The sequence below is a fragment of the Onychomys torridus genome, chromosome 10 (assembly GCF_903995425.1).
Source record: "Onychomys torridus chromosome 10, mOncTor1.1, whole genome shotgun sequence".
Lineage (NCBI taxonomy): Eukaryota > Metazoa > Chordata > Mammalia > Rodentia > Cricetidae > Onychomys > Onychomys torridus.
In genome coordinates this window covers 24,198,054-24,209,023 of record NC_050452.1, presented here as the reverse complement: position 1 = coordinate 24,209,023, position 10,970 = coordinate 24,198,054, and the positions used below count along the sequence as shown (strand labels likewise).

Sequence of the window (10,970 nt, the reverse complement as noted above, 5' to 3'; positions counted from 1 at the left end):
TTCCTGCTAACCCTGAAGCTATATATATATATATATATATATATATATATATATAGAGAGAGAGAGAGAGAGAGAGAGAGAGAGAGATATAGGTATAGATATACAGAGCTAGTTCCAGGACACCCTCCTAGGCTCTCACTCATGCTCTCCCTAAAAGGAGACAGGGTTGCAGAGATGGCTTATCATGTCAGCTAAGGACTATTGCAGAGAGAACCCAGTTCAGTTCTCAGCACTGGTCCAGACCAGCTGGATCAGGGTTCCAGACACAGTCCCAGGGAGAGGACGGGAGACCAAAAAGAGAGGTAACAGGAGTCAAAAGCTGGGGTCAGGAGAGCTACCAGTGACACAGCTCTTCATACCCCTCACTTGGGGAAGCAGACAAGTCAGTAAGGAGCATCTGACAGAATTAGAGCTCAAATATCTCCAGTTCCCCCTCAGCAAGGTGCACTATGGGATGGCAAATGGACACGTCTGTGTCTAGAACATAGGTGGGAAATGTCAAGGGCCAGTTCCCACACTACGGCCCCCCAGACCCTGGCATTAGTCCACAGGGGGCATCACCCTGGCTGAGGGGCGAAATGCCTACATCTCAACATCAGGGCCTCCAAGTGGTCTTCAATATAGTCTAGACCTCAACACAGTACCCACGCCAGGCAGCTCAGTCACCTGTGACTCCAGCTACAGGAATAGCCGATGCCTTCCACTTACATGCACATACACACATATAATTAAAGGTAAAATCTTCAAAAGACAGAGGGACAAGACACTAGCAGGGCCTTTCTTTATTCAACAGCAGCTTGAAGCTGATGCCTTCATCCTCTGAGAGTAGACGTTTCCCCCGATCTATTCCACTTCTCCGGGTCTTTGCAGGCTCCAGCTTGATGCACGAAAGAGCACCCTTTCATATGTACTTGTACACGACCTTGGAGGGCACAGTCTGAAGGTGGAGTCGCACAGGACACTTGTACAAGTGGGACAACAGAGTCTCACTGTAGCCCACAAGAAAGTAGAATTTGTGTGCTGGCAGCTGCCTCAAGACCACAGCACAGATGTCCACCTGGTTGGCCCGGCGCTTCAGAACAATCTGGTCAGCCAGGCAGCCTGGAAAGGTGCCCAACATGAACTTCCGAAAGAAAACATCTTCCAGTGTTCTCTCTGCAGCGTGATCTTCTCCATCCAGGTTACCTGAAGAGGATGTCACAGAAGAGTCGGCTAAGGAGCTACACAGACTCCAGACCTCACATTCAACAGGACTGGACACTCACTTCCATCCCTTGCCCACAGCCATTTCCCTTTTCTTCTAATGGAGAAAGACTAACATCTTAAATTCAAAGCACAATGATGCCAAGATGGCTCAGCAGGTAACAGAGCTTGCTGTGACAGTCTAACAACCTGAGTTCAATCCCCCAGCACACCGTGAGAAGCCAGCTGCACTTCCAACGCCTTTGAGTGGGTCCCTCTGCTCTTGCTCATGAGAAATCCCATTAAACTCTAGTCCACACCTTCCCACAGAAAAGCCTGGTGCAATCGCACATCTGTAAGCCCAGCACTCTTATGGGGAGGTGACAGGTGGAGACAAGAATTGCCCAGGACCCCAACAAACAGATGCCTGGAGCAAACCACAGCAAACACAGAGACACCCTGTCGACAAGGTGCAAAGGGACAATTGGCTCCTTAAAGTTGCCCTCTGACCTCCACAGAGACAATGGCACACAGGTGCATGCACTTGCACACAATACAAATTGAAATAAAGTTCCAAGCACCACATTATTTCCCCAATCAGTCCTTTGAAGTCAGTGTATTACCATCCTCAGTTTACAAAAGGCTGAGACAAACTACAGCAAAGTTGGGTACACCCCCATCTAGAGTTAGCCCCTTCCCATCTTCCTCAGCTGCATGAGTAACCCCATGGCCAGACAGCTCTACTAGGGTTTCACGTCCACCTGTGGATGGACCTTCAGTCTGAGCCCTGGGCACCTGCAGCCATGCAGTATATTTTCAAGACTCTGACCGCAGGAACCCACGGCTGTATCTTACATCTTTTGGGGAAGGAAGGGGCTGGGCATTGAACCCAAGAACCTGTATTTTAAATGTTTTACATGTGCATCCTATTGAATGTTATGGTGAGAACTCACATGCTGAACAAAAATACAGATTCTCATTGGTTCACAACAGTTGTGATTTATGTTACTACACACTGAGCTAGTGAGTTCTGAGCCACTGCCCCCAGTGGTAATGCACAACAAGGTTTGTACAGGCCTCTAGTCACAATATTTTATCAACAGATTAATACATAACTAATTTTATATGTCCTTCATTAATATATGTGGTTGACTCATTAATGCTGAGCTCTGATAACCCAGGCCCAAGTAGAGTTTATCTAGCAAACACTTTCTCCATAAGGCACGCCACTCTGCTGGAGCTCACAGGAACTAGACAGCATTTCAGGGACAAAGTGCCATACCCCCAGCATAGGGCACAGTAACGTCTGAAATAGGGCTCTAGACTACCAAGGGCACATCTTACATGAGCTGCTTCTGCCCCAGCTAGGAACCCACAGGTGAGCCTCGCTCTGCCCACATCCCCGAATGACCTTGAGTGACTTTGAGGCTACAGATAAATTTAATCAGTGTAAGAATCTGCAAGAGCTGGGCTGGGCAGGCGGCTCACTGGTGGACAGTTTACTATTATGAGGGTTCACACATCACCTGTGGGTACCAGCAATCCCCACGCTCCTCCTGTGAGACGGAGGACAGAGGCAGAAGAAACCCCAGAAGCTTGCACGCCAACTAGCCTGGCACACACAGGTGGTGACAAAGAAACCTGTCTCAAACAAGATGAAGGCAAAGACTGGCCTGAGGATGTCTTGACTTTCACATACATGCAGTGTTATACATAGACATCTGTACTCACACATGAACATGTATAGACATTTTACACATGAATACCATATATACAGATTACTAAATCACACACACACACACACACACACACACACACACACACACACACAGAGACAGAGATTAGGAGTTGAAACTCCAGAATCTCAGAAAATAAATAGGCTGGTGATAGGGTGTATACCTATACTCACAGCACTGATAAAAATGAGGCATAAGTATGTGAGCTCCAGGCCAGCCTGAGATACTGTGCCACATTCACTTAAAGATGGTTCTGCAGGTAAGGGTGCTTGTTTGATTCCTGGGACCTATATGGTAGGAGAGAACTGACTGACAAGTTGTGTATACACACACAAACACACCATGCATACAGAAATGTAAATGAACAAGAAAAATACACTAGGGAGGAGAGGAAGAGAAAACAGAAGTCTGCAAATGCAGGTTCTATGAGCAATGAAGACTGAATTTGGAACATTTGTGCAGTCTCTGCTTTGGTGAATGCTGCATTATTTAGGGCACTCTCTTCCCTGGTCTAGGGTTCTATGTAGACTTCACTCCTTCATTACTGCTGAGTTATTACACATCTCTGTAAATTACGGCTGACCATAGCAATGTCAAATCTGGTTTGTAGGCATGCCAATAATGTGTTCTCTGGAGGCCCAATTGAGACTTTAACTCTCACAGAACAAGGACTGTTCAAATTCCTTCCAACATCCTAATCTGTGGGTCACGCTCTAATTGTGGGTGTGCTTCCTCAACCTAGGGGTGAACAGCCAACGTGCTCCTCTGTCACTCTCCATTTCCACTTATTTACTTGTTGTTATTTATTTTTGGCAAAGCAGCTGCTCTTTCAAGACTAGCGGTCCAGTGACCCCAGGACGGCCAGTCTCCTTCAGTCTCGCACCCTTGAGCAGTGGTTACAGCCCCACCAGGTTTTCATTTGGGAGCTGGCGAGGGTCCTCATGAGTAAGCGACACTGCACTTTACTAATCCTTACTCAACTTTCCAGCCCCATAACTAAATGTCTTTTATCTCCCCCCCCCCCCCCCCCACACACATGGTCTCACTACGTAACCCTGGCTGGCCTTAAACTTGAGTTCCGCCTCCTGAGTGCTGGGATTAAAGGCGTTCGCCATCACGCCCGGCCCCCTAACCAAAAATTCGGATCTCAGCCTTAAAGAGCAGGTTAAAGTGTCCCCCGTGCCACGTTTCAGACTGGGTGGTGGTCCTTCCCAGGTGCCCTCACCTGTGTGCAGCGACAGCCAGCCCTTTCGGTGCGCGATGTGGTGCGGGGCGTGCGCCTCCTCGTAGCTCACAGGCTTGTCCCCCTTGGCCACGCGGACTCTCGCCGCCCGGTTCTAGGAGCAAAAGGGCCGTCGTGGGGCAGCCGTCCCCAGCGCGCTCCCCCTCCAACCCTCCAGCCCGCAGGGCGGCCCGCTGCACTCACCTTGGCGCAGACCGCGGAGGTGTGCAGGGCGCGCCAGGCGCCAGGCAGCTCCCGGCTGCACGCCAGCACCTGCGGAGGGACGGGACGGGACGTGCGTGAGCGGACACGCCGCGGCGCCCCCAGCCCTCCCGCCCGCAGCCCACTCACCCGCAGCCCCAGCCCGCGGACGGACGCGGGCGACGCCATGTTGGACCGGCGCAGCGCGGGACGCGACAACGCGCAGCCGCAGGAAGGAGGAGCCGCGGAGCAAGAACGAATAGGAACCCGGGAAGGGGGCGGGGCGTGGGAGAGGGCGGGGCGAGAAGAGTGCCCGGCAATTTCCCGGTGATGACATATAACATGACGTTTTTACCCTCAAGGGGAGGGTCCCCCTCAGAGCCCGCCCTTTCAAACTCGCGCTCCTAACTGTGCCAGCGTTTTTGCCTGAAAACTCCAGCATCAACCTCCCTTGGGCTGGGAATACAGTCGTTGGCCTTCATCTGAGGCTCCTAATTTTTTTTTTTTTTTAAGATATACTTATTATGTATCCAGTGTTCTGTCTGCATGCCAGAAGAGGGCATCAGATCTCATTATAGATGGTTGCTGGGAATTGAATGAACTCAGGACCTCTGGAAGAACAGAGGATGCTCTTAACCTCTGCGCCATCTCTCCAGCCCAGCTCCTAATCTTTTAAAGTAAGGGGAAAGAGAGACAGTGTATTGAGGATGCCAGCCAGCCAAGGAAGAAAATTTTTAAATGGCAAGGAAATGTATGAGGATATGGCAAGGCCTGCTAATGCTCAAGCTAGAGTGATGCAGATGTAATTAGTATCCAGAAAGGATTAATGGTGGGGGGCGGGGGAGGAGCGGGGAGGGAATTAGCATCGTGGATGTTTTATTTTAGAACTCACTGTACTAAAGAAGGCACATGGGCTCTACGGTCTGACTCTCATGATAACAAAATCTACTAAGAATGACAGGCGCCTTCAGAAGTGAAATCTTTTTGTTGTTGTTGTTTGTTTTTTGTTTTTCGAGACAGGGTTTCTCTGTGTAGTTTTGCGCCTTTCCTGGAACTCACTTTGGAGACCAGGCTGGCCTCGAACTCACAGAGATCCGCCTGGCTCTGCCTCCCGAGTGCTGGGATTAAAGGCGTGCGCCACCACCGCCCGACTTGTTTTTTGTTTTTCTGTTTTTGTTTTGTTTTGTTTGTTTTGTTTTTTATCTCTTTAAATAGCACCTTCAAGGCTTCCTTTCCGGCCAGGCTTGGTGATATAAACCTTTAATCCCAGCACTCAAGAGGCAGAAGCAGGCAAATCTCTGAGTTTGAGGCCAGTCTGGTCTACAGAGAAAGCCTGCCTAAAAAAAAGAAAAAAAGGTCCCCTTTCCTTTATTTATTTTGACTTTCACTCACCCAAAGGCAAACATGTTACATTTGTAAGGTTGACCCTCGGTTCCATTATGTAGAAAAGGAACATCTCACCAACAGGGCTAGTGAGAAGGCTCAGCTGATAAAGCACTTGCTACCCAAGCCTGTTGCCCTGAGCTCTATCCCCAGAGCCCTTGTGAAGGTGGAAGAGAGGACCTCCCTGTGGTGGTATGGATGAGAATGGCCCCATTGGGCTCCAATCACCAGGGAGTGGAATTGTGGGCAAGGATTAGGAGGTGTGGCCTTATTGAAGGAGATGTGTCACTAGGAATGGGCTTAGAGGTTTCAAAAGCCCACACCAGCCTCCCCCCCACCTCCACCCCCCCCACCCCCGCCTGCAACTTGGGGGTCAGATATAAGTTCCTAGCTACTTCTCCAGCACAATGCCTGCACCTATCTGACTGAAAGTTGCCATGTTCCCCAACATGATGATAATGGCTAAACCTCTGAAACTGTAGGCAAGCCCCCAATTGACTTAGTCATGGTGTCTCTTCACATAGAACAGTAACTAAGACACTTCCCTACAAAGCTCTGCATGCATCCTTGAGTTCACACACACACACACACACACACACACACACACACACACACACAATTAAACAAATAAACAAAACCTACATTTCCTTGAGCTGTTAGAATGAGGAAGGATTTTAATAGTCAAGCATAGTGGCTCACTCCTATAATCCCAGCACTTGAGAGGCTGAAGCAGGAGGACTGCTTTGAGTTCAAGGCCATCCTCATCTATAGAGAGACTGTCTCAAAAGCAAACAGAAGAGAGCATTTAATGAATGGCAGCTGGTATTGGGTTCTATTTGCTGAGCCATGTGAAGCTGCCAACATCTGGCTGTTTGGGACATGCATGGGTTACCTGATAGTAATATTACCCTAGTGTTTCCTGAGGGAGAAAGATTAGACCTATGGGGTGGGGAATGGAAACAAAGGTGGATCGTTAGTTAGCTCTTGCAGAGGCAGAGTGACCAGTCTATTGGCTCCCATCTGTGTTTTGAGGGTTAAAATTTCTTTGACCACTTGAATCTGGAGTCCTTCATCTGGACCTCACTGGGAGTGTTTTATTCTTAATTTTTTTAGACTACAGCCTCCAACTGTTCCAAATGTAAAATCTTGTAATTTTTCCTACATAATTCTTTTAAGCTGTTTTTGTTGTTGTTGTTGTTGTTGGTTTTGGTTTTGGTTTTTCGAGACAAGGTTTCTCTGTGTAGCTTTGTGCCTTTCCTGGACCTCACTCTGTAGACCAGGCTGCCCTCAAACTCACAGAGATCCGCATGCCTCTGCCTCCCAAGTGCTGGGATTAAAGGCGTGTGCCGCCGCCGCCGCCACCACCACCTGGCTAAGCTGTTTTCCTTTTAAAAGTTGACATAAAGTGTGATGATTTTATAGTTTGACAAATTATATAAATTTGCTCCGACATGGAGATGGTATCCAGCATCTGAACGATCCAGATCCAAACTTGAACTCACTCCCTAGCTGTGTAACATGAGCAGTGACACCCTCCCTCTGTCCAAGCTTCCTCATGTGTAAAATGGGGTCAGTAATGGTTACGTGGGGCTGGGGGTGTAGCTCTGTGGGAGAGCACATATGTAAGGCTTTGGGCTCCATCCCAAGCACTTGAAAAAAAAATGTGGGGGCTGAAGAGATGGCTCAGCAGTTAAGAGCACTGGCTTCTCTTCCAGAGGGCCTGGGCTCAATTCCCAGCACCCACATGACAGCTCATAACTGTCTCTAACTCCACCTCCAGGGGAATCTGACACCCTCACACAGACACACACACACACACAGGGGATCTGACCCCCTCACAGAGACATACATGCAGGGGATCCAACACTCTCACACAGACATACATGCAGGCAAAACACAATGCACATAAAATAGAAAAAAATAAAAATGTGAAAGCCATATTCTCAGAGTGAGAAATTGAATGTCTGGGTTTGTTTGGCTGGTTGGTTAGGACCTTATTGTTTCTTTTGCTTGTTTTTGTTTTATTGGTCCTCTGAAGCGAAAAGAGAAAGTACAGAGCCTTGGGCTACCCTTGAGTCTCATAAAGGTGAAATGACAAAGTCATAAACACCCTTGACTCAGCTGGCAGCAGGGGGTGGGGCCAGCTAATGAGCAGGGCATGAAGACTGCTTGGAATTCTGTGTCCTCTCCAAGCAAGAGGCATTAGCACAATCAAATGTGTTCTCTCTATTGGAGCCACATTATGCTGGGGGTCTTCCTCGATCATTCCTCACTGTATTAACGGAAGCATGGGCAGAGCTCACAACCCAGCTAGTCTGGCTTGGCAGCTGGCTTCAGGGGTCCCGTAATACTTTTGTCTTTTGTTCGTTGTAGGAGACTCTGACTGGCCTGCAAAGACCATCTGCCTCTGCCTCCCAAATGCTGAGATTAAAGACAGGCCTCACCGAGCCAGGCCCATCTCCCTCCCTTAAGCAATAGGATGACAAGCTTTGATGTAGATTTTAGGCCTCCCAATTCTGATCCTCATGCACAGTCAACACTTTACCCACTGAGCCATTTCCCCAGCCCAACCAGTGGAAATTTGACTTTTAACATTTATTTTTGTGTGTGTCTGTGAGTGTATGCCAGGTGTGTGCAGGTGCTGTGGAGGCCAGAAGATGTAAGATCCCCTGGAGGTAGGGAGTTGTGATCTGCCTTGTATGGATGCTACAAGTGCAGGTCCTCTGGAAGAGCAGCAGAAAGTGCTCTTAACTGCTGAGCCATTTCCCTACCTCCAGGTGAGAACTTTTTTAGGGAGACATTTTTCCTGTAGCATGCACTTGTTTTATTGCTCTCCATTTCTCCCATCCATCATGCTGAAGCAGTAAAACCAGGCTTTACAGATGATACGATCGAGGCTCCAGGTTCACAGCAGCCGGGTGCAGGCCTTGTCAAAGCATATGCTCTTCCTGTATCTGGAGTTCCTGCACCACTTTTTTTGTTGCTGTTTTGTTTTTTGAGACAGGGTTTCCCTGTGTAGCTTTGCACCTTTCCTGGAACTCACTCTGTAGCCCAGGCTGGCCTCGAACTCACAGAGATCCGCCTGCCTCTGCCTCCCGAGTGCTGGGATTAAAGGTGTGCGCCACCACTGCCCGGCCCCTGCACCACTTTTGGTAGGGTGAAAGTTCAGAACCATGCTAGGATGAGGGGGTGAGCCTGTTTTTTTGTGGCTAGGTGAGTGGCTGCTGGGCATGGAGCAGCCTCAGCCAGGAGCGATTCCCACATGAATGGCCACAACACCCCTCCAGGCCCAATGCCAAGCTGGAGGGATGCACTGCCTTCTCTGATGTAAGTTCTTGTTCTCCACATGACAGGAGCCTAAGTAGCCTATATGCTCCGAAGTTCCAGACTCCGATAGAGCCCAACCAGCCTCCAGTATTTTCCTGGAATCACCAGAATCCAGCAAGGGTGAGCAGAGGCAACAGCTTCTGTTGTGTTCTCCTCACTTTCCCAGTGTGGCCCAATCTGCTCTCCAGTTCATGATCATCTCACCTCCCCAATGCAGCATCAAACCAGCCACTGGTTCTCTTTATAATGGACTTAAGTCGACTCAGAAGGGCTGACACTCAATTTGTCAACCTGCTTCCTAGTCATACATCTTTCCCAGCCAGTAAACAAGAACCCCATGCTTTTCCTGAGAAGCTGACCACTAAAACTCACAAGTTAAGGCAGAAAGGAGCACCACAGGAAGGCTGTGGAGGCACAGGGGAAAGAGGCTAGTGTGTGGCTTAGCACACACCACAGTGAACCTCAGCTCTGAGGTCCGGAGAATGCTCTCTCCTGACCAACGTCGGAGCCAAGGAGTCACACTGAGTCCAGCTGAAGTTTGACTGTCAAGAGCAGATCTGAAATCCTCTCAGAGGTTAGAAACATCAGCCCTTCAAATATGCATGGTGAGCGTGCAAGAGACTTCCTGGAAGTCACCCAGCTCAGGCTGACCTCTTCTGTTCTGAAATCTCAGTGTCAATGGTCTCAGCTCAACTCTAACAGTCACGGAATTCTTCTAACGTGTTCTGCTTCCAGGGGAGCCTCCACAACATCTCACTGAAGCAGATGGGGCCTGACGATATATGGAATAACTTTATTAATGATTATTGCTGTTTGGCCTTTTGTTCATTTGGAGACAGGGTCTGGAGCTCACTATGTAGACCAGATTGACCTTGGACTTAGAGGGGTCAGAGGCTCCCTGCCTCTGCCTCTTGAGTGATTGAGCTATTTTTAGATAGGTTCTCACCATGTAGACCATGCTGGCCTTGAACTATCCTCTTTCCTCAGTTTCCCAAATGCTCAGAATACGGATATGTGCTACCACACCCTGTCCTATGTGTCCCTTTGAAACTTTGATGAAAATTATAAAATTACAAACTCTCTGCATATATCTAAATCTTAGGAATCCAGATTGAATTTAATCTCTGGGCTGGGGATAGACTTCATGTAAAAAACCCTTTATCTTCTTGGAGATGGGGGATTTTGCTATATAGCCTGACTGACCCTGATCCTTGTCTCTCAAGCACTGGCACAACAGCTCTGCACCAGCAATCCCAGCGAAAGAATTTTCTAAACTGTCATGAATCCTGCCTTCTTTGTCCCAGATTTTAGGGACAGTATGAAACAATCTTTAAGGATACTGGTTGAAATTCAACAATTCTTGAACTTCTCAGAGTGGGACACTGAAGGCTTCATTATTAGCATGTGTGCCCATGATGTGTATACAGGGGAGGTAGCATTGGATGGCATTGTGTGGAGGTAGTAACTACCCTAGTTTTATTATTAGCATGTGTGCCTGTCATGTGCACACAGAGGAGGTAGCATGGGATGGCATTGTGTGGAGGTGGTAACTACCCTAGTTTTATTATTAGCATGTGTGCTTATGATGTGTATACAGGGGAGGTAGCATGGGATGGCATAGTGGAGGTCAGTAGACAGCTTTACGGAGTTGATTCTCTCCTCCAGTTTTATGTGAGTTCCAGGGATCGAATTCAAATTGCCATGCTTTGCTCCAAGTGCTTGTACCCACTGAACTATCTCACAGGCTCTACATGCAACAGTTCTAAGAGGTATGTCCTGTGCTCGAACTTGAGCTTGGAGCTAGCAACATGCTGGGTGAAATTCCTGCAATGCAGGGGGGTGCCAGGGAAGTTTCTGTGGCTCTGGTAGGAAAAGTGTGGTGGGGGGGAGGGGTTGCTGTTTTTTATTGTTGTTTGGTT

General features: G+C 48.6%; 1 protein-coding gene across 1 annotated transcript; it reads right to left on the bottom strand.

The window, feature by feature from the left end:
• Positions 1–764: 764 nt before the first annotated feature.
• On the bottom strand, positions 765–4,559 carry Mrps24 (mitochondrial ribosomal protein S24). The gene is made up of 4 exons (XM_036200988.1): positions 4,492–4,559; positions 4,345–4,413; positions 4,144–4,255; positions 765–1,185 (listed from the first exon to the last, which is right to left on the bottom strand). The coding sequence occupies exons 1-4, from the start codon at positions 4,528–4,530 to the stop codon at positions 902–904; spliced, it is 504 nt and encodes a 167-aa protein (XP_036056881.1). The 5' UTR covers positions 4,531–4,559; the 3' UTR covers positions 765–901.
• Positions 4,560–10,970: the final 6,411 nt, after the last annotated feature.

Excerpts from the sequence above, each read along its gene's own strand:
- Mrps24 (XM_036200988.1), bottom strand. The coding sequence starts at position 4,530 with ATGGCGTCGCCCGCGTCCGTCCGCGGGCTGGGGCTGCGG. Across the intron at positions 4,256-4,344 it reads CCTCCGCGGTCTGCGCCAAG|AACCGGGCGGCGAGAGTCCG; the intron begins GTGAGTGCAGCG and ends TTTTGCTCCTAG. Across the intron at positions 1,186-4,143 it reads CTGGCTGTCGCTGCACACAG|GTAACCTGGATGGAGAAGAT; the intron begins GTGAGGGCACCT and ends CATCCTCTTCAG.